Source organism: Amblyomma mixtum, chromosome 6 (assembly GCF_055824585.1).
Source record: "Amblyomma mixtum isolate Tamu chromosome 6, ASM5582458v1, whole genome shotgun sequence".
NCBI classification, from domain to species: domain Eukaryota; kingdom Metazoa; phylum Arthropoda; class Arachnida; order Ixodida; family Ixodidae; genus Amblyomma; species Amblyomma mixtum.
Window position 1 is genome coordinate 22,543,060 of NC_143017.1, and position 19,973 is coordinate 22,563,032.

The 19,973-nt window shown below is 45.9% G+C and overlaps 1 protein-coding gene and 1 long non-coding RNA gene across 4 annotated transcripts; one reads left to right on the forward strand and one right to left on the reverse strand.

Annotated features, from left to right (window-relative positions):
• The first annotated feature begins 1,973 nt into the window (after positions 1-1,973).
• Positions 1,974-18,683, forward strand: LOC149338411 (uncharacterized). Of its 3 annotated transcripts, XM_089547646.1 has the most exons (4): positions 1,974-2,099; positions 11,543-11,688; positions 15,178-16,029; positions 16,610-18,683. In XM_089547646.1, the coding sequence occupies exons 2-4, from the start codon at positions 11,686-11,688 to the stop codon at positions 16,730-16,732; spliced, it is 978 nt and encodes a 325-aa protein (XP_089403772.1). In that variant the 5' UTR covers positions 1,974-2,099; positions 11,543-11,685; the 3' UTR covers positions 16,733-18,683. The 3 variants fall into 3 exon arrangements, with proteins under 3 accessions (XP_089403772.1, XP_089403771.1, XP_089403773.1); XM_089547645.1 differs by lacking the exon at positions 1,974-2,099 and having other exon boundaries at positions 10,096-11,688; XM_089547647.1 differs by lacking the exon at positions 1,974-2,099 and having other exon boundaries at positions 10,096-11,688; positions 16,803-18,683.
• On the reverse strand, positions 2,201-17,186 carry LOC149338412 (uncharacterized). The gene is made up of 3 exons (XR_016283440.1): positions 12,387-17,186; positions 5,974-6,012; positions 2,201-5,025 (listed from the first exon to the last, which is right to left on the reverse strand). It is a non-coding gene; the product is annotated as an uncharacterized LOC149338412 (long non-coding RNA).
• Positions 18,684-19,973: the final 1,290 nt, after the last annotated feature.

Sequence of the window (19,973 nt, forward strand, 5' to 3'; positions counted from 1 at the left end):
TTTCTGACAAACATCACCTGTGGACAGAGTTCACATCCTCTTTCATTAAAATGCAGTCACGAGGGGTGGGATTATGTAGAATACATTTTAGTCATCAGCATATAGGTACATCTCAGAGTGAGGGACAAATTCGTAAAGGTCATTGATGAAGAGATTGAATAGCAGAGGCATGAACTCGGATCCCTGGGGAACCAGGGATGTTACACTAAAGGGACGAGGCTTTCCTCCACTGTAGCTCACGGAGCTTTTTCTACCTTGTAGGTAGCGAGCAAACCAGCTGCAATTGGACTTACAAAGACCCTAGTTTGAGAGTGTTTATTTTATTTACTTTATTTTAACATACCGTTAGTCCCACTGGGATTGTTACAGGAGTGCATTTATAAGGTATGAAGATACAAATTAACAAACAATAATACAACACAAGGGCCAACAATCAGGTTTTAAAAGACGATATTGATGCGTTCATAAGCGGTCACATCAAGTGCGGCTTATTAGACGTGAGATAGTCGGCAACTGTGGTCTTCAAAGCATGCACTCAAACACTCCTCAAAGTATTCGTTCATACTTGAATACAATGCGTACACATCGAGTGAGCAACAACACAAAACAAATACACACTGAACATGATCATGAGGTCGGGCTTGTTGGCAGTACTGATGAGGCTGCGAGCTTAACAAACTTTTCTAAGGAATCCTGTAAAGTTATAGATTAATATAGGGCGTCCCATTTTCTTACGGCTCAGGGGAAGAAGGAAAAGTAATATTTGTTAGCACAAGAGAATACATTAATCGTAAATTCATGCTTGTGATGTGTTTCTCTAGAACGATTAAAATTAATGTAAGTAGTGTGTCAGTCATGGTGACTGAGCGAGTGATGTACGCCAGTACGTGTCGATGGAACGAATGCCAGCAGTCGTTTATTGCACCGTATATAAAGCCACGTTGGGCGAGAGGGTAGTGTGAGGGTAGAGGATAGGAATCATGAAAGGAAACGTCGGCACGTGTGTGCTCGGAAGCAGATAAATGCACGCACAAACAGATATGATAGAGTAGCAGGATTCATGTTGAATGCGCTATGAATTAATTGGTATAAAAACTTGAGTCTGTGCAATGTGACGCGGCTTGATAAGGTGTCTAGGCGTGCGCAGGAAAGCAGCTCTGTGGGAGAGTCAGTGCACTGGTATCTGTGGCAGATAAAGCGAACAGCTTTTCGCTGTACTGATTCGAGCATGTGTGCATCTTTTTGCATTACGGAAACCAGATGACATTTGCATAATCTAAGATTGGACGGATAAGGACTTTATACGCGAGTAACTTGGTATGTGAAGTTGCAAAGCGCAAGACGCGTTTAAGGAAGTATAAATTGCTCATTGCGTTTTTGGTAATGTTTAGTGCTTGGAATTTGGAACCGAGATCATAAGAAATATTCACACGGAGGTATTTATTTTTAGTTATTGTTTTAAGAACGTCATTTCCAGCGCCATGAGGGAAGCCAAGTTTTGTTTTCTTATTTGTGACAGAACTCACTACCGTTTTTGTTGCGAAAGACACACACTAAGAGAGTCGCCTAGCCATTTCGCGGAGCTGAGGAAAGGCCATACTGCGCATGCGCGAGGAGCAGTGACGTCACACGGAACCCAGCTGGCGCGCCGCCGCCGTCGCTGCGCGGGTGACTCAGAGGGGCCACCGTCGCGTTCACCAGTTGCGCATGCGCAGTAGCGGCGCATAGCTAGCTCGCCGGGGCGCGTATTTGCCCATCCTAGTCGATACAACCATAGCCTCGCTCCAGGGTGGAGTGCGCTTATCACGACACATTCGTTTTGAGCTTTTTATCGCAAGCGCACGATTTATTATAATAAAATAAGGCAAAACACATTTATTAATTGTGTGTATTAACTACAAGGCAAAGTCTTAAAATAAATGGTCACGTTTCCCATGACGACGCTCGCGCTTATGAACGCTAGAAAATGAAAATGGCGGCGTCCAGAGAGTGCCGTCTTGGCGGCTGCGATAAAGTGAGCTTTAGCTGCGACGCATCCTGTTTACGCCCTCTTCAGTTGTGCTAGTTACCCGCGTGCTGCTGACTACAAGCACGAAAAGGTGAGCACTTGCAAGAATGACAGTACGAGAATTCGACTGTCTCGCTCGCGAGCCTGACGTTGCCGCAATACTGCCTGCATAACAGCCAGCTTACTGCTGTGCTAGTTTTTGATGCATGGAAGGCATGTAATGTCTGCATTTTCGCTAATCCAGTGCACGTATGTATGTTCGACAGTCCGTGTACTTTTCGCCTTGGTATCAATAAAGAGCGAGCATGTATTCTGTGTGCTGCTGTCGTTTCGAGAAGTGGCCTCGGGCTAACGAATGATAGGTAGTACCTTTTCAAGGACTGAGCCCCTTAATTCATCTGGATCGTCGTTTACTTTGTCTAGTAAACACCCCTCTCCTAAAGTATGACGTTTACAACACAGATTTAATATACTGACGCTTACAAGAATGACAGTACGAAAGTTTGACTTATTGCGCCAAGGAAACTCCCGGTTTCGGGCCTGACGTTGACACATCCTGCATAACAGCAAGGACACTACTGTGCTCGGTTTTAATGCATAGAAAGCATTTAACGCTTTCATTTCGCTTGCGCAGTGCGCGTAATGTTAGTCATTTGGGCGGACGGACTGTTCACCTGGAAAGAGCACAGAATATTACTGACGCGCACACCGGCCGAACGCCGTTCGACCACTGTGGCGAGTGTGAAGTCGCTGCCTACATGGTTATTGATATGATAAGGGTGGGGCTGGATGAAAAAAGGAAAGGCGTACTAAACAAAAAGCTAGCCCCTAAGATAGCCAATAAAAGTGTGTACTCACAGTGTTTGGCGTGTTTGCATGTTGTGCGTGGCAACACAGCACAACACACTGGACTGTACTGCTTGTATATCCACCATCAGGGCGTCAAGTCCTTCAAGGCAGCGCAATGCTCCCAGCTTTTCCCCTAATGTAATTCATACAATGTACTTACGTGTTCTTTACACTCTTCCATTAATATTTTCGACCAAGTATAATACACATACCAGGGGTTCTGTGCGGAACTGCCCAATATGGTGCTTGCTACATGTGTCACTCTGTTAGTCGACAGAGTCATGTTTCCAACAAGTAGTATCCACACCATCTGTGAATATGACATTCGAAGTTGCGATGCCTTACTGCTGTACCTGCTAGGACACCTCTGCAGCTCAAGGATCATTTGCTTGTTAGATAGCCGTTGGGACAATTGTTGTCAATGCCAGTTCATTATGCTGGCTGAAAAGTGCTGTCAGAGCTCCCACATCACTGAATAGCCTTTTGTGATAGTGAGTGACTTCCTATCATTTCAGCTTCCAAGCACTCTATGCAAGCAGAGTGAAAAATTCAGTGGGCACATCACTGCAGACTGAAAAAAAAAAAAAAAATTATCACTGCAGCATTGTGCTATTTTAGATTACCTTTTGTAGGTTTATTGCTAGTGGAGGTACAACCATATCTACATGCAGAATTACTAAGGATGTAGAAATATTTAGCATGATCTAAAAGATACATTAGAATATGAAGCAATAAAGTACCACAAAACAAACACATCTATGTGAAAGTCTACCGACAAACTAGGCAACAGTGCAAGAAAAGAATATTGCAAAAGATGGGCACAGTGCCAGCAAACATTTAGGTTCCTCAGCATTTGGTTGGGACCTAAGGTGCAACTTCATTATGATGGACTAGGAGTTTATTCTCCAGGTACATGTCCACATCACGGCTCAATACGCTCAAAGACTGCATCCTGGATAATTTCACACTGGTGCAAATTGCACAACCAATGGCTATGGCCTACAGCAATTTGAGAAGATGCAAGCATTATACTGTGCTGCACGACTGCTGCAGCCGAGCAGCATACAATTACCCCCAAGTAATGGGTACTTACTCTTGCCGCAGCTGGTCTCATCTGCTTTCAGCGCACTGCCTAATTTGTGGGAAGGTGCAGATTTTTCATAATGCAGCTTAACTGTCAGCATGGCGAAAACATGGCTATGTTCACTGCCACACCTGCAGCAGCACGGCTAATGCTGTCTGCTTTTCCCGGATCCTATGTAACCACAACTCAATAACGCTGCATAAAGAGATGAATCGTCCTCCTTCATGTCATGCGCTGAAGTGTCTATCTATGGTGTCTTGAGCACTTCAAGTGCCACTACAGAACTAGCAAGAAGGATCTAGTGCATGTTCAATTGTTGCCACTGCTGCTGCCTGTGAAGTTACGATTTTTGCAAAGCCATGGCAAAAGCCTGCATTTGAGAATGTTTGATTGTATATTCACTGTTTAGATGTATCGTTCTTGGCAAAAGTAACGAAGCAATGAGTTTTATTTCTGAGCCTATAGCGGAGCACTTATGGCACCCCCTAAGCTAATCCTCAACAAAGTAAGCAGAACCCCTTTGTTCAGCTCACCTTTCGAGCCTATTTCATCTTCAGCAGTGCCGCAAGGGCTCCATTATATGGCTGAGAAGCAAACCCGTCTGTCTACTTTTCACAGAGGCGGTGGTACACCTGTAGAGGAACTAGTGTTTAATAGCCTTGAAAGGGAACAGTAGTTTACGATAGGCAGCGAGGTGTTGGAAGCATAGGTCAGCAGACTCACATTCAGATCATGATCCGAGTCATCAGTCTGGGCTCAGGATCAGATCATGTTCCTATTTTTTTTTCCCTCCTCGTTTGCTAATTTATGTTTACTTGCTGCCACAGCCAAGGATGCTTGAAGGTGAGGAGGCTTGGTGACATCTGATGGCTACCGAAGAAGAGGATTTCACGGAAGCGAGGCAGACAGTGTTTTGTCCCTTCCCCTTTACTAGTTTACGCGGCTGCAGGTGTGGTGATGAACCACGCGAGGATGTGTCGGAAGCTTCCATCAAGTTCCACACTGTCGCTGCATGGGAGTCTCTTGTCATGCGTCTTGGTCGGCTCAGGGGCATGCCACTTGTGATGAGTGAGACCAGGTTTGTCTTGAGTCGAAATCAGTGAATGAGCCCAAATGAGTCATGAGTCAATATGAGTGAGTTCAGATGAGTCATGGGACGAAATAAGGGTGTGATTTCGGATGAGTTGCGAGTCTAAACTGAGCACAAATATAGCGAGAGTCAGTGAGTCATGAGTTGCAATGAGTGGCTGTTCAGGTGAGTCAGAAGTTGAGGTGTAAATGAGTTTGAGTTCATGAGTTAGAGGGAGCCCAGGCCTATGCTTGTGTGAATCAGAGTAAGCCCATAGGTTGACCAAACTCTTGTGAGTGAGCCTGAGTGAGCAGTTGTGATTTTGCCGAGGTATGGTTGGAAGTGGCAAGGAAATACATCCACTTGGGGCAGGTAGTGACTGCATATCCAGATCATGAGAGTGAAATAACTACGAGAACAAGAATGATGTCATGTACATTTGGCAGGTACTCTCAAAATCATGAATGACAATTTACGAATATCCCTCGAGAGAAACATATATAACAGCCGCATCTGGAGGATAACAAAAAAAGGTCCAACTTAAATTGACGACAATGCAGTGAGCTGTGGAAAGGAAAATGATAGTTGTAATGTTAAGAGACGGGAAGAGAGCAAAGTGGATCAGGAAACAAAGCAAGTTCATGACATCCTAGTCAAAACCAAGAAAAACAAATGGATGTGGGCCGGGCATATAATGTGAAGGAACGATAATCAGTGGACATTAAGAGTAACAGGCTGGATTCCAAGAGAAGCTAAATGTAACAGGAAGTGGCAGAAAGGTAGGTGGGTAGATGAGATTAGGAAGTTTGTCTGGATGGGATGGCTGCAGCTAGCATAGAACAGAACTGGGATATTTGGAGAGGTATAAGAAAGGCCTTTGTCCTGCAATGGGCATAGTCAAGCTGATGACGACGCTGACAACATATCTCCACACAGTACTCATTAATGTTGCATTTCACTTACCTTTCGCCGTAGCACAGATGCAGTTTGAAGGTGCTCTCACTGCGCAGTTCCCAAAAGGTATCTTTTGTGACAACTCTCCAGCAGCAAGAGCAATGCACATACAAAGGACTGCTTTGAGTCAGCATCGGCTCTTTTCAAATTCAACTTTTATTAGAGAATTTTTTTCTCTATGCATTTCACACAAACTTCTGCATTGTCAGTCAGGCGAACAACTGTAACAGTATAGCATAAAGGCACATGAAAGTTCAGGTTGACAAAAAGAGGTGCCTGCATTCAGTAAGGCAGCAAGGTCAGTGAATGTTCCTAAATGTAAACCTGCCACTAGCACAACAGCATGGGAGGCAGCATAAGAAACCCCTGTGCAACTGACAGTTTCTTCAGCATGGTCAGCAATGTCACCAAAAATCAGCAAGAGATTACACAATGGAATTGCAGGGGGCTCTCTATAAAGTTGGGGAAATTAAACCAAAGTTATTATAAGGCCAGCTGCATTCCCGATGCAAGAACAGAATCGACTCGTACTATCGCGGGATATATTCGGTACCAGTGCCCTTCCATTCATGATAAACAAGCAAAAGCAGAGACAGAAATACCAGGAAAAGCTGCTGTATACACTAAGGCCAACATTCCCCGAACACTGCTTGACTTGAACAAGTGGTGCAATAGTCAGCAAGAAGTAGTTGCGGTACTCATGCGGCCAAGCAAATCATCACTGATATTAAAGCCCCTTCAAACTCGACCCACAAACACTGTGACCAGTCTTGGATGGGTCAAAGGCATTGGTCATTCATGTCCTGGAGCACCAATACTACCAGGTGGAGACATTAACACTTTGTACACTGCTTGGGGATATAATTATGACTCAAAAAGAGATGATGAAATTTACACTGTCCTCACAAAGCTGTAGTTTACAATGCAGAATCACCCCACAAACACATGCACCAGATCTGATGTGGTGGAAGGGTCACGGTACAGTGCAGTTGGAGGCAGAATTGGATGCATGGGGTAGTGACACCACTCGTGTTAGAATAGGTTCTAATTTGGCACAAATGAGGACGATTTGAAGGAAAGTTTCTGTAGCGCATTGGGATGGTGTACGGCAAGATATTCGAACCCACACCATATACTCTTGCGGCCACCTTACGAACGGTTCTCAAGAAACACACCCTTCATAATGACAGTGAACGGAGATCAGACAACTCATGATTTTCACTTTCTACAACTTTGGACACGTCGAAAACAGGCGGAGATACACACTGGTCGGCATCCTGAGGGCATGCAAAGAAAGACAGCCATCAACCAAGTGTTGGATCAGGCAATGGCATAGTGAAACGCAACTGGCTTATAAGAGGTGCAGCAATGGTTTCTATCGTCTGGGACAGGAACGACCAACGGGACTTTCAAAGGCATGGAAAGGGGGCAGAAAATCAAAGAGATCATGCTGCTGTGAGAGTACTTGGCTCACCCTGCAGCTCACGTCAGAGGAGTTAACAGCTCATGCAGCAGTCCTTTTCTTTCCTAAGCTTGCACAGTCTCCAGAACTACCACCGACAAAGGACACGGTTGACAAGGTAGGGATAACATCAACATTTACGAAACCAGAGTTATTGGCTGCTACAGAAGGAGCAAGTGGGAGAACTACAGCAGGACATGTCTATTTTCCTTAATAAGTCCTTAAGAACTTAGGAGGAGACACTACTGATGGCCTTCTGGGTGTAATAAATGAGGTTTGTCAAAGAGACTAGACTGGAAACAATCAGCCGTGGTCCCAATACCAAAAGCTGCAAAATATCCCACAAGCACATAATAATTATGGCCTATCTTGCTGACACAATATGTAAAATCCGTTTAAAGATGAATGCCATGTGCCTATCATGGTGGTTCCTATTAAGCCTAGGCATGGAAATTGGGTTGGCTATACTGGTTGAAGAGGTCATACTTGCATCGCCCTACAGCCAACTTGTACGCTCTGTGGCAGCTACAAAAGTGGTGAAAACATATGACAACGTGTCACATGCTAAGATCTTGGAGACCATGAAAGATGTGGGTCTTCTCCTATCTTACAGGTCACCAAAGTAGTACATAACCTGCTTAAGGACAGGACATTCTCTATCAGGCTCAATGGAGAACAAATCGGTAATATACCTCAAATAGAGCTCAAAAAGCTTTACTAAATAGAGGAGTGTCACAAGGTTCAGTTTTAAACCTCTTACTTTTGAATATCACGTTGAAAGGCTACAGGTGCAGTTCATGATTTGTGCAGACGATGTCACAGTTTGGTTCACTCATAACCATACACCATATACAATAGACCATATTCACGCTATCAATCAGGTGATATAAAAATGCGCAGAATATAACCAGCCCCTACATATAGCCTTTATTGATTACGAGAAACCGTTCGACTCAGTAGAAACCTCAGCAGTCATTGCGGAATCAGGGTGTAGAAGAGGGTTATGTGAAAATATTGGGAGATATAATTTATAACGATTGCACAGCTACCATAGTTCTCCATAAAGTCAGCAATAAAATTCCAATACGGAAAGGTGTCAGGCAGGGAGACACGATCTCGCCTATGCTATTCACTGCCTGTTTACAGCAGGTATTCTGGGGCCTAGAATGGGAGCAGGTGGGGATAAGAGTTAATGCAGAATACCTAAGTAATCTGCGATTCGCTGATGACATTGCCTTGCTAAGTCAATCAGGACGTGAACTGTGAAGCATGGTCAATGAATTAGACAGGCAGAGCAGAATAGTGGGGCTAAAAATTAACATGCAGAATACCAAAGTAATATTCGACAGTCTAGCAAGAGAACAGCAGTTCGCAATTGGTGGCGAGGTGCTGGAAGTAGTAAGAGAATATGTCTATTTAGGGTAGGTACAGTATAGACCTTTGCAGTAAGGGCTCCCTGGGCGCTGCCATATTGTTCACTGGACTGTGGTGAGCACCCCTCGCTAGCACGGTGGAAGCGGCGGCGGAACCGGTTTCCGACAGTCCAGAGAGGAGGCTTTTCGACAACTCCCTCGCCCGATGCAAAGGTCTATACAGCTGATCCGGATCATGAGAGGGAAATAACTAGAAGAATAACAATGGGTTGGAGCACATATGGCAGGTTCTCTCAGATCATGAATGGCAGTTTACCAATATCCCTCAAGAGAAAAGTATACAACAGCTGTATCTTACCGGTACTCTGTTAAGGCGGAGGCTTGGGCAAGTTGGTACATCATATGTAAGTAAAACAGCGCTAGACAAGGGACGAAGCGCCTTGTGCTGTGTTGTTCTTCCTTCGTCCCGTGTCTAGCGCTGTTTTACTTACCGGTACTCACTTATGGGGCAGAAACGTGGAGGCTAACAAAGAGGGTCCAGCTTAAAGCTACGGAAGAAAAATGATAGGCGCAACGCTATGAGTTCGGAAGCGGGCGGAGTGGGCGAGAGAACAAACGCGGGTTAATGACATCCTAGTCGAAATCAAGAGGAAGAAATGAACTTGGGCAGGGCATTTAATGCGAAGGCAAGATAACCGGTGATCCTTAAGGGTAACGGAGTGGATTCCAAGAGAGGGCAAGCGTAGCAGGGGGCGGCAGAAAGTTAGGTGGGTGGATGAAATTAAGAAATTTGCGGGAATACGGTGGCTGCAACTGGCGAAGGACAGGGATAATTGGAGAGACATGGGAGAGGCCTTTTCCCTGCAGTTGGCGTAGTCAAGCTGATGATGATAATAACCAGCTTGAGAGACAAAACCTGCGCGTACAAGAAGCCTTAAAGACACGGGAAGAGTATGCCTGCTAAGCAGGCCTGGAAGCCACCAGAAACAAAAGTCAAGCTACATTCATGCGGCTGACAAAAATTAAAGACAGCAATTGGCAACTAAAAGAGTTCGAAATGAGGCATCACAAGAGGCAGATGTGCTGAGAGTCCTTGGACTAGACAATCATAAGTATGGGAAAGGAACACAATGGTGCCATAACACGTAAATAGCAACAGCAACTTTTGTACACCTGATCAAACATATATAACCTTGTGGAGCAGGAGCCTGAACAGAGATGGCCAGATGTTTTGTACGATCGGTGCTTCAACCCTGTCTACTATATCAGGCTCAGTTATAATGACTAAGAGGACAGTGGGTGGCATTGGAAACAATATGCAATGCAAGCTATCATGGCCTTGCCAAAACATCCAAATTCTTCAGAAACATGCAAGCCTTAACACATTGGCTGAACTAATTGAACATCTAGAGGCAGCAAGAAATCTAAAGTGAAAGTATGTTATACCCATAGCGTCTCCGTACAATGAGGAGACAGTTCAAACAGTGATGATGGCAGACGCCCCCTCCATGGGAATACATGACGATAACCACAAACAAGACAATTAAGTCTTGCCACAAAGAGAAGCCAACAACTCGAACCCTGGTCGGTGTATGTCCGGGAACATGCATAGCATATAAGGATGTTTGGTCAAAGAAGAGGGCGATAGAACAGCAGCTACCAGCCAGACACACAGAGCCAAACATACATCATAGATACATATCGGGCCACCAACCCACTTGTCATGGAGCCATACACAGCATGCGATGCTATGGAGGCCATAAATGACATAGTGTGTATAACAGAAGCTCATATTTACACAGACTCTTAGTGGCCTTAAAACAACTAAATAGAGTGACAAGGGCACTAAGCGTAACTTGGGCGATACATGCTCTCAATAAGCAAACAAAAAACGCATCCGGATACAGTGGACAAAAGAAGGCATCGTGGGTGGGTACAGCTGAAGGTGCTGAGAATGTTGACAGAGGACAGCAGACACAATCATACACCAAGTCCGGAACACTAATGGATCCCCTGCCTGCCAAAATCAGGCGGCGGCATTGCAAGTGAAAAACCCCCGGAGAAGCAGCCTGTGTGGGCCACCTAGATCACATGACCTCGTGGTGTCATCACAACTGGCCCATTCAATTGTGAGCACACACTGCAGGTGGCAGTTAAATTAATGACTAGTTGCTTGGGAAGAGCAGCCTGGGTCGCCCAAGCACCACCGGCGACAGCACGTGCCATTGCAGGGCTGTTTGCCGTGTCTCGAGTGTTTTCTTCCCTATGTGGTTGCCTTTTTTTGTGCTGCAGTTATGTCCAAGCTAAGCAACCAATTTTCCCAAAAGCTCGTTTTACTAAACCACCAGGAGTGGTATAGGACCCCCAGGAATCTATGAATGTAAAGTAGGGAATGATCAACTGCACATATATTAGCGTTAACCCATTAATGCAATTGCATCATACCCTTAAGGTGCAATTTTTTGATGCGCGCTCAGCTATTCCCATCTTAACATCTCTTTTAAGAAAAAACACAGGATTCCTGCATGTACTTTCTCCCTCTCTCACATACATAATCGGAAAAGTGCCCCTCAGAAGGATAAGGGCCGCACTTCCCCTGTCAGCGACATGCCGATGGAGTTCTGAAGACAACACAGGACCCAGCACTAGCCCAAAGTGTCCCATGCCACCCGCAGAGGTGGATATTAGCCACCTGCTGTAGACCTGTGCAAGGACAAGGGCTTCAAGGACTTGTACATTACAGGATGTGCAACTTGCAGCCAGAAAGGAGGAAGAGCTCTTCAAGTGGCTGACCAACGATAATAACAGCTGGAGCCTGCTCAGGTTGCTGAATGAAAATAGCCTATATGGCTTTTTATAGTACAAAGCCTGCCAAAATTATGCATTATGGTAAGTGTTCGAATTAAAGGAACTTCAACAGTGATATGACATTCTTCAGTTCCCCATCAATGCTGTCTTTCCAACACTGTCAATTTTTCGAGTTTTGACTCCTCGTTTTGTGCCAAGTGGCGGAGGTAAAGTAAGCACTTATGATTACAGTGATTAAGCGTCAATAAGTCGAAGCTTTTCGTAATTTCCATCATGGTTTCATACACCTTATAGTCATTGATCAGCATGTTTTGCATGCCTAGTAATCCTACTGGGCCAAGAATCAATCGATTAGATGATAGCCTGCGGCAATGCCAATAGCTTTTTTTTTAATATAGTACCCTCAGGGTGAAAGTAAACAGCAGAGTGAGAGGGCTGCTAATTATTAGTACACATCTCGAATAACATCGAACGATGGGACTGCCTTAAATCGGGTTAGTATTTAGAAATCGCACTGGGTGTGATCATTATAAGCTATTAAGATTATTTCTACCAAGGCAAGTCCTGGAGAGGCAGATGCCTTTCCATACAAACCGGCAGTTCGTTTGCGTTTGTTACTGATCGTCAATCGCACCGTCACACAACACTACGGTGCTTAGGAGATCGCGTTGCTCTTTAAAGTTGTTTATTTGCTCGCTGTGAACTACAATCTCCGCAGCTACAGAAAATGCATCGCATACGAAGCGTCTTATTTTCCAGCAGCTGTACGCTATACTCACCTTGGCAGTGGGATGCACTCCGTTTTCCGTCCGCACACATCGCAATAGGCGTCAGTGCCCTAACTTTACGATTACATTCATGGTATACGTCGACTGACCGCACTTACGTTGACTCCAATCAGCTTTACCTCGACAAGAGTTACAAATTGTAAGAGAATATCCTTCAACATTGTCATTCGTCTGCCACGGACACTGTACGCGTACTTTTACAACGGCTGCAGTGCAAGCCGCCATTCCCTTGCGAAACGTCGAAAACATTCTAGCTTCTGCATAGCTAGCCTCGTTTATCACGGCACTTCTAAATAAAAGGCAGCGCTGTTAACGTGTCGAAAACAAGCACACAGCGCCCATCGAAACACCAGCACACACAAACGAAACAGACACGCTCAACGTTCACAGTCGCGTTTGTAAATGTAAACAAACATGGGTCATGGGTGCTGATGATGATGGTAGCCCAAAGCGCTTCCGGTGTCATAGGCGCGGCGTTTGAAAAAATTCGCGCCGGTGCAGACGACGCCGACGACGCGTGTCGCACTGGTTTTGATAAGACAGCGCGGCAAGCGAAGCATTCCGCGCAGTGCTCGATAAGGCACCGGTGCAGGTGACTCGGCAGATTTTTTCCTCAACATTTAGTTCAACTCTAGTTATTCCCTTTCTTTAAAAAGCTTATTCCCATTAAGCCATGCAGTCTGTTTGGCAAATAATGCATACTTGGAGGTGGACTTTTCAATTTAAACAAGAAAAATAAAAGATAAAAGTACACCAATCTCAGTTTTCGAAATCCGGATTTAACTGAAAGAAGTCAGTATTTCTGGTATGCAAGCCATGGCTTGTTGAATGTGGGTTACGCTCAGTAAAAGTTAAGAATAACTAACTAGGGAAGCCAGGGGAATGACGAGAAATGGCAGTGCTCAATAAGCAGCGCAGTTTTGAAATTTGAGGTATTGCTCCTCTAGCTTACGTGCCTCTGCAGACCAGGAAGCATCACCTCCCCACCACCTTCTGGCTAAGCACTCTTTGTTCGCTATCATCACCTGCCCAGAGAAGTTGGTCAGTTAGGTAGCGAACCAACTGTATGTCGAACACTAACATGAAACTGTGCATGGGCTTCATGGAAAGGTGGCTACTGTGACGACTGAACGACAGTTCCGCAGCTGCCATCAACACACAGACCACATGATGCCCTGCCCTAGCGCTCACAGCAGCGCAACAGCCAAACGATAACACAACACCTAGTTCGTAGAATTAAACTTCCACCCCGTTTTTGTCTGCCGGCAGTCTTGTTTAACTTGAGTTACTCTCTTAATGATGGGAGCAATTTTTTCTACAAGTTTCTATAAGTAACTTTTGATCACGCAGAATTGCTACAATAAGCCACCGAAGAAAGTCGGTATTTTATTCGTCGGAAATTATACTTGCCAAAGAAATAAAAGAATTTTCCATTCTGAAATAACAGCTGAAAAAGGTCCGCCGAATTTACAAAAAATAAAAGCTGAAAAGTCCAACCCCCTATGTATACGCCAGCAACACAAAAGATGACCGACAGTTTCATATGTGATTGCACCACTGCTTACAGTCTGAGGCATGGTAGGTTACCTTATTTCTCTCAACGTCACATTTTACAGCCCTAGCTGTGCAAGAGTCTGTTTCTGCAATTTTCAACATGCTGATAGGTCACTTGTGCACACTGGATTAGCACACATGCATAATACAGTAACGTTGCAGTTTGGGCATGTTGGTATGACATGACATGGAAGTTTCAGCACACAACCAGACAAGGATGGTGAAGGAAGACAGAAGCACATGAGCACTCGCATTTTCCTGTCTTTCTTCATAGTTCTCGTCTGGTTGTGCACTGACGCTTTCATATCGTGCATTATACAAGCAGATTGACCCTTGCACATCCCCCATAACTCACAACACTGGTCTAGCACCATGACAGCACTCTGCATAATACCCCCCCCCTTCTGCCACAGCTTACCATTTCATTAGAAGCCAGTCCATAAAAATGTTTTCACAAAGTCCAGTAAATGTCATTTTTTTTCTTTTACTTTCTTTCTTTAACTTCCTACACTACTGTACGTACCATATTAAAAGCGCAATGATGAGTACATACTTCATTATGTTTTGTATAGCAGGTATGATAGTTTGACCACTCCAAGAAGCGTGGAGAATGCAAGCAATTTCTAAGAAATACCGTGTTCCACACCTTATCCTTACTGGCATTGCAGCGGGCTTACAAAGATTTCCAAATTTAACAGACTATCTACCCGCACTGGGCGGTCAACAGTTAACATAGTAAAGGTACTTTGAGGGTATCTTCTTAGGACATGTTCTGAGAAAGCACACCCTTAGTGATTGCAGAGTAGTAATCTATCACTTTAAGGTAACTTCAAAGTGTCCTCAGTGTCCATTTGACATGCACTTAGGCGATGAAGTGCGGATACCATGTGGGCCAAAAATTACTTTCCCTGGCTGTGAGTACATCCTGACTATACAGAACAAACATGCACACTAACAAGGAGCCACACAGCCCCTGTTCTCATGGGATGTACAGTGATGATGTGCTGCAGTAAGATTCAGTTGGCACTTGCATAGTATATAGATATACAGACTTTATATCCATGTTTGCAGGGGTAGGGTTGCTGTAGCTGGCACAGGACAGGGCTAATAGGAGAAATATGGAAGAGGCCTTTGTCATGCAGTGGCCATAGTCAGGCTGATGATGATGATGATGCAAAGTTGACCTCTTCAACATGGCAAGTTATAATTATTCGCAATTCGATTTCAGGTTCTCTATGCAGTCAGCAAGGATGAACTGGAGGCAGCCAAAGAAGCACTTCTGACCATCTGCCACCAGGGCTACATCAAGCGAGTGTACAAGTTCCTTGACCAGGAGGAGGAGTGGGTGCTTTTCCATCGGCAGGGCATTGTCACAAGAGGGCACAATACGAACAATTACTCGGAGGCCTCTATTAGGATACTTAAAGACATAGTCCTCAGCAGGACCAAGGCATACAATGCTGTGGCCCTTGTTGAAAGTATAACGACAACATGGGAAAAATACTTTGAGATGAAACTTCTCCGGCATGCCCATCAAAGGGCAGGAAAACACCCAACCAGTTGTGAGCAGCTGCTAAAAACCATGCCAGAAGTACCAAAAGAAGACATCACTCCAAAAGGAGAGAATGTCTTCTCTGTTCCAAGTTCTTCTGGAACGCACCACTATGAAGTGCGCACTGATGTTGGTCTTTGCAGCTGTTGGGGAGGCAACCAAGGTGCCTTCTGCAAGCATCAAGCAGTTGTGCAGAAGGCCTTTGGTGGCCTTTTTCCAAACAGCCCACAGCTGACAACTGCAGACTGCATTCTTCTAGCACAGCTAGCACTTGGGGACAGATGCCCTCCACGAGCCTTCTTTGAACCCCTCCAACCAACCCAGCAAGCAGAAATGCCCCCTCCTCCTCTCACAGCAACAGATGACCACACCTACAGCCAGAGAAGCCAAGTGTGCGCCTCCAGTGGCCAACTTCTGATGGAGGTCGAGCAAGACCACTACGAGGCACCAGAAGCACCACAAGATAAAGCTGGTGTTGCCAGTGGCCAGCTTTTATCAGGAGTGGCTTCATGCAGCACAACTCATGAGGTATATTGGGATACTTTTTTACATCTCATTCAATGCTTGCATCAAATATGGCAAGTGAGACATGAGAAATGCTATGATGGGAAGGCTTGCATGCTTGAAAATGATACTGGAGTAGTGGCCTAGTGGTTTGAGCATCTGCCTCACATGCGAGAGGTGCGCGGTTCAAACCCCAGTGCCATCAGGTAGTCACTAATGATACAGTGCGTACAAGCTTCCCCCTGGCCTGGTGCCCGGCTTCTTCGGTTTGGTTTCGGTGTGGTTTTAAGGGGTTTAACGTCCCAAAGCGACTCATGCTATGAGGGACGCCACAGTGAAGGGCTTCTTTAGGGTGAAATGCTTGAAAAATGGGTCTTTGAACCCACTTTGACAAGATGACAACAGCTTATGCCTTGGCGTTCTTTGGCCACAGATGCCCTTGTGCCGCAAAAATTCACCATCAGCATTTTTAAAATGCTAGGTGCATTCTATACAGATATATAGGTGCTTCACAAAGGCAGCACTTTGTGGTAATGTCCCTTGTTGGTACAGGTAAAAATGTAAGCACTGAGTGAGTATTCACTTCTATTCAAATATCATGCAGGAACGTGAAGAAGCATGTGAGGCCCTGGAGCAGGCCATACGCAAGGTCCACGCTTTAGCCGACAACTCATTTCCTTGCCGCTCTTTTTCCTTTTTTCCCCTTTGTTCCCCTCCCCAAGTGTAGAGTAGCCAACTGGGCATCGCCTGGTTAACCTCCCTGCCTTTCCGTCCTTTTCTCTCTCTCTCTCTCTTAGCCGACTGGAGCCCTTCTTATTTGTCACTCGTGAGACTTAGCTGCTGGAGTGAGAAGCGTCAGTACCAGCAGCGGGGCCTGATGCTTCGGCTCAAGGCAGCAGCGAGAGTGGGCAGGCGAAGTGGCAGAAGGATAAAGGTTCAGCCAACGAGCCTGGCACGCCGGCGACCTGGACTCACAAGAGGTTCAAGGCGTGTCCCTGCTGGTCGGCCACCCAAAACAGCAACAAGCAAGAAGGCGAAACGTGGCCACACGTTAAGCAAAAATGTGCACGACAATGTGCCGAGTGCAAGGCTGCATTAAATGTATACTTCAGCAAGTGACGCACTGCATAATTTGTCGCATTGACAAAAGACACATGCAGCATGATAACAGACAATGCACACTGCATTTTTCATTTTAACTTTGTTAAGTGGTGCAATGCTTAATTTTTATGTTGAGGAAGACAGGCACGGAAAGAAAATGGATGACACACACATTTTTGTGCTAAGTGTGCGATTCTTTTACTTTATTTTAGTTCGTGTTCTGCTGGCATAAAAATTCAGCAGTAAACCATTTACCAAAGTTAAGGTGAAGAATACACAATGTGTGTTGTCTATTATCATGCTGTAGGTGTCGTTCTTTGTCACTGCAACAAATTATGCTGCACACCATTTACTGACGTCAAGATTGTAGCGCCACCGCTTCTGCTTGCGCTACAAAGAAGAGCTTGGCGAGCATGAGCAGAACAGAACAGGTTACGCACCCGGCTCAAATGGCAGCCATCATCTTCAGCTTTTCAAGGCTTGCACAAACTGCCTTCATCCATAGAACGGCATCACCAAGAATAAACGTGGCCGCACCACATCTGGTACCACTGTGTGCCACATAGTTGGTGACCCAGGACAGCCTGAACGCCCTCTCAACCAGCGCACTGCAGCTGTACCTCCGAGTTCCTGCCTCGCCACGGGCCTACCACAAGATGAGTGGCGCCCGATCCTGCCCCGCGACCTGTCCTGAGTGCAGCTGTGGCCACTCTGCCTGCACAGCCCCGTTGTATGCTTCGCACAAGTGGAGGCCCAGCTATACGTGAACGGTGTGTCGTCCCAGATTTGGCGGTTCCTCCTCGTCGAGTGGAAGCTACCCGCCAACATCTTTGACCAGCTCAACCTTCCACCGTCGGACGGCCACCTGTTCAATGGACTGAAGGAAGCATTTTTCCGTTTATACGGTGTTCCACTCCACCACCTCGCTGCCAGCACTCCGCCGCATAGTGTGGCAATGGACGCAAATAAGGCTGCAAGCATCTGTCCGACAGCAGCTCCAGTTCAGCCTTCCTCGTACACTCCTGTGAGTACTCACGCTACTGCCAGCTGAGGTACCACTCACCGAGCGCCCCATCTCTTTGACTGGCTCTTCGACCTGTGGATCCCCATCGCCTTCCCCACACAGTTCGTTGGCAGCTCCGTCCCTGCCTTCCGGCGCAGCCCCCTCTGCCTCCTGCCGCCTGCCATACGCACCCTCAACGCTGCCCAGTTGCGCCAACAACCTGCTTAAATTGCGCCACACCACTGGCTATACATCGGACGCTGCAAACAATGCCTGTGCCACCATGACAGCTGAGACAACCACAGTAGCTCCTGTTCTCCGCGAGGCATCGAGACACCACCGTGCGTCGCATCCACAGCAGCCGGCGGCGGCTGCAGCATCTCTTCCAGCCAATTGTGGCCATGCCGTCTCAGACTCCGACTTTGCTTTCACTGACTATGCTGCGGCCGGTGCAGCGTCAACTCTCATCACTGCGGCCGGCCTTGATAAGTCGCTTACCCCAGCACCATCTCCGCTGCTTGCTACACTTCAGTGCCTGAGAGCCAAAATGGAATAAAGTGAGCTGTTTCCGGTACTGCCGTATTGTACGCAACAGTCACGTATGGGAGGATCTCGTCCCAAGTTTTATGCTGGACGTCTAGGTACATTGCGAGCATGTCTGTTATAGTTTTGTAGAGTCGCTTGGTGAGCTCATTTGACTGTGGGTGGTAGGCAGTAGTCTTGCGATGGCTCATGACTCAACTTGAACACCTCGTGCATGAGCGGCACTGTGAAAGCCGTTCCTCGATTGGTGATTACGTAGGACGGGGTGCCGTGTCATAAAACAATGCAGTGCATGAAGAACTGTGCTACTTCAGACGATGTGCCACATGGCACCGCCTTGGTTTCCGCATAGCGTGTCAGGTAGTCTGTCGCGACAATTATCCACTTATTGCTGGCCGATGATACAGGGAATGGGCCCAGAAGATACATGCCGACTTGGTCAATATGCTTGCCATCTCCAAGTTTTCACTGATGGTTCTGTGGAAAAGGTCACCGCATGAATACTGCCTGGTCTGTCCGTCTAACTCGAGCCATATCCTCCGCTGTGGCTGAAAATGTTGCCACTGAGGTGACCTTATGGAAGCTAATGTCTTCTCCATCTCAGCATGTTGTCATGCTTACAGATCCAAAATCTGCTATTCAAGTAGAACTGCTTGCGGGCTACCACTGTTTTCTATCGCATCTTTGTTTGGCTTCGGGCACCCTCATTTGCAGTGCTGTACTTAAGTCAAAATCTAGCATTCAAAGGTTAGAGCATGGGTTTCCCTTGTAATCATGCAGCGTGCAATACAAGTGAAGGGCACTTTCTTGGCACAATGCACCAAGTAGCCCAATAATGCACTTCACAGAAACCCAGGACCCTACTCTTTAGCAGGGCAGAACTTTAAAAAACAGCACTTGGTAACACTGGTCAAGGTCGGTGGCATCCTGAATTGTTCTGCTGACCAATTTCAACATGAGAACAAAATCAGGTGTTCAATGCTTGACTGTATCAAACTAGCCAGAGACATTACAACTGTTGAGTGTGTACTTTCATCTCGCAATTACCTTCTTTAACAAGGAAAGCTTTAACAATGGTCACCTTTTAGTCAAGGAGGAATTCTGCCTGGTGGAGCTGAATGTGGGCAGAGCTGTGCTGTGATACTTGAGTTGTTTCCAATTATAGAAACTTCCCTTATTCATTTTGAAAACATGATCTTTATGATAAATACAACAAAAAATCCTTTCTAAATTCCTACCTGCCATTCAAACTAGGCAGGTATAGGACAGTTACCGCAGGTGCGGAGGGTTTTCCAGTTATCTTTTAAAAAGTGCAGCATAC

Coding starts and splice junctions, on each gene's coding strand:
- LOC149338411 (XM_089547646.1), top strand. Junction 16,030..16,609: donor CATGCAGCACAACTCATGAG/GTATATTGGGAT, acceptor AATATCATGCAG/GAACGTGAAGAAGCATGTGA.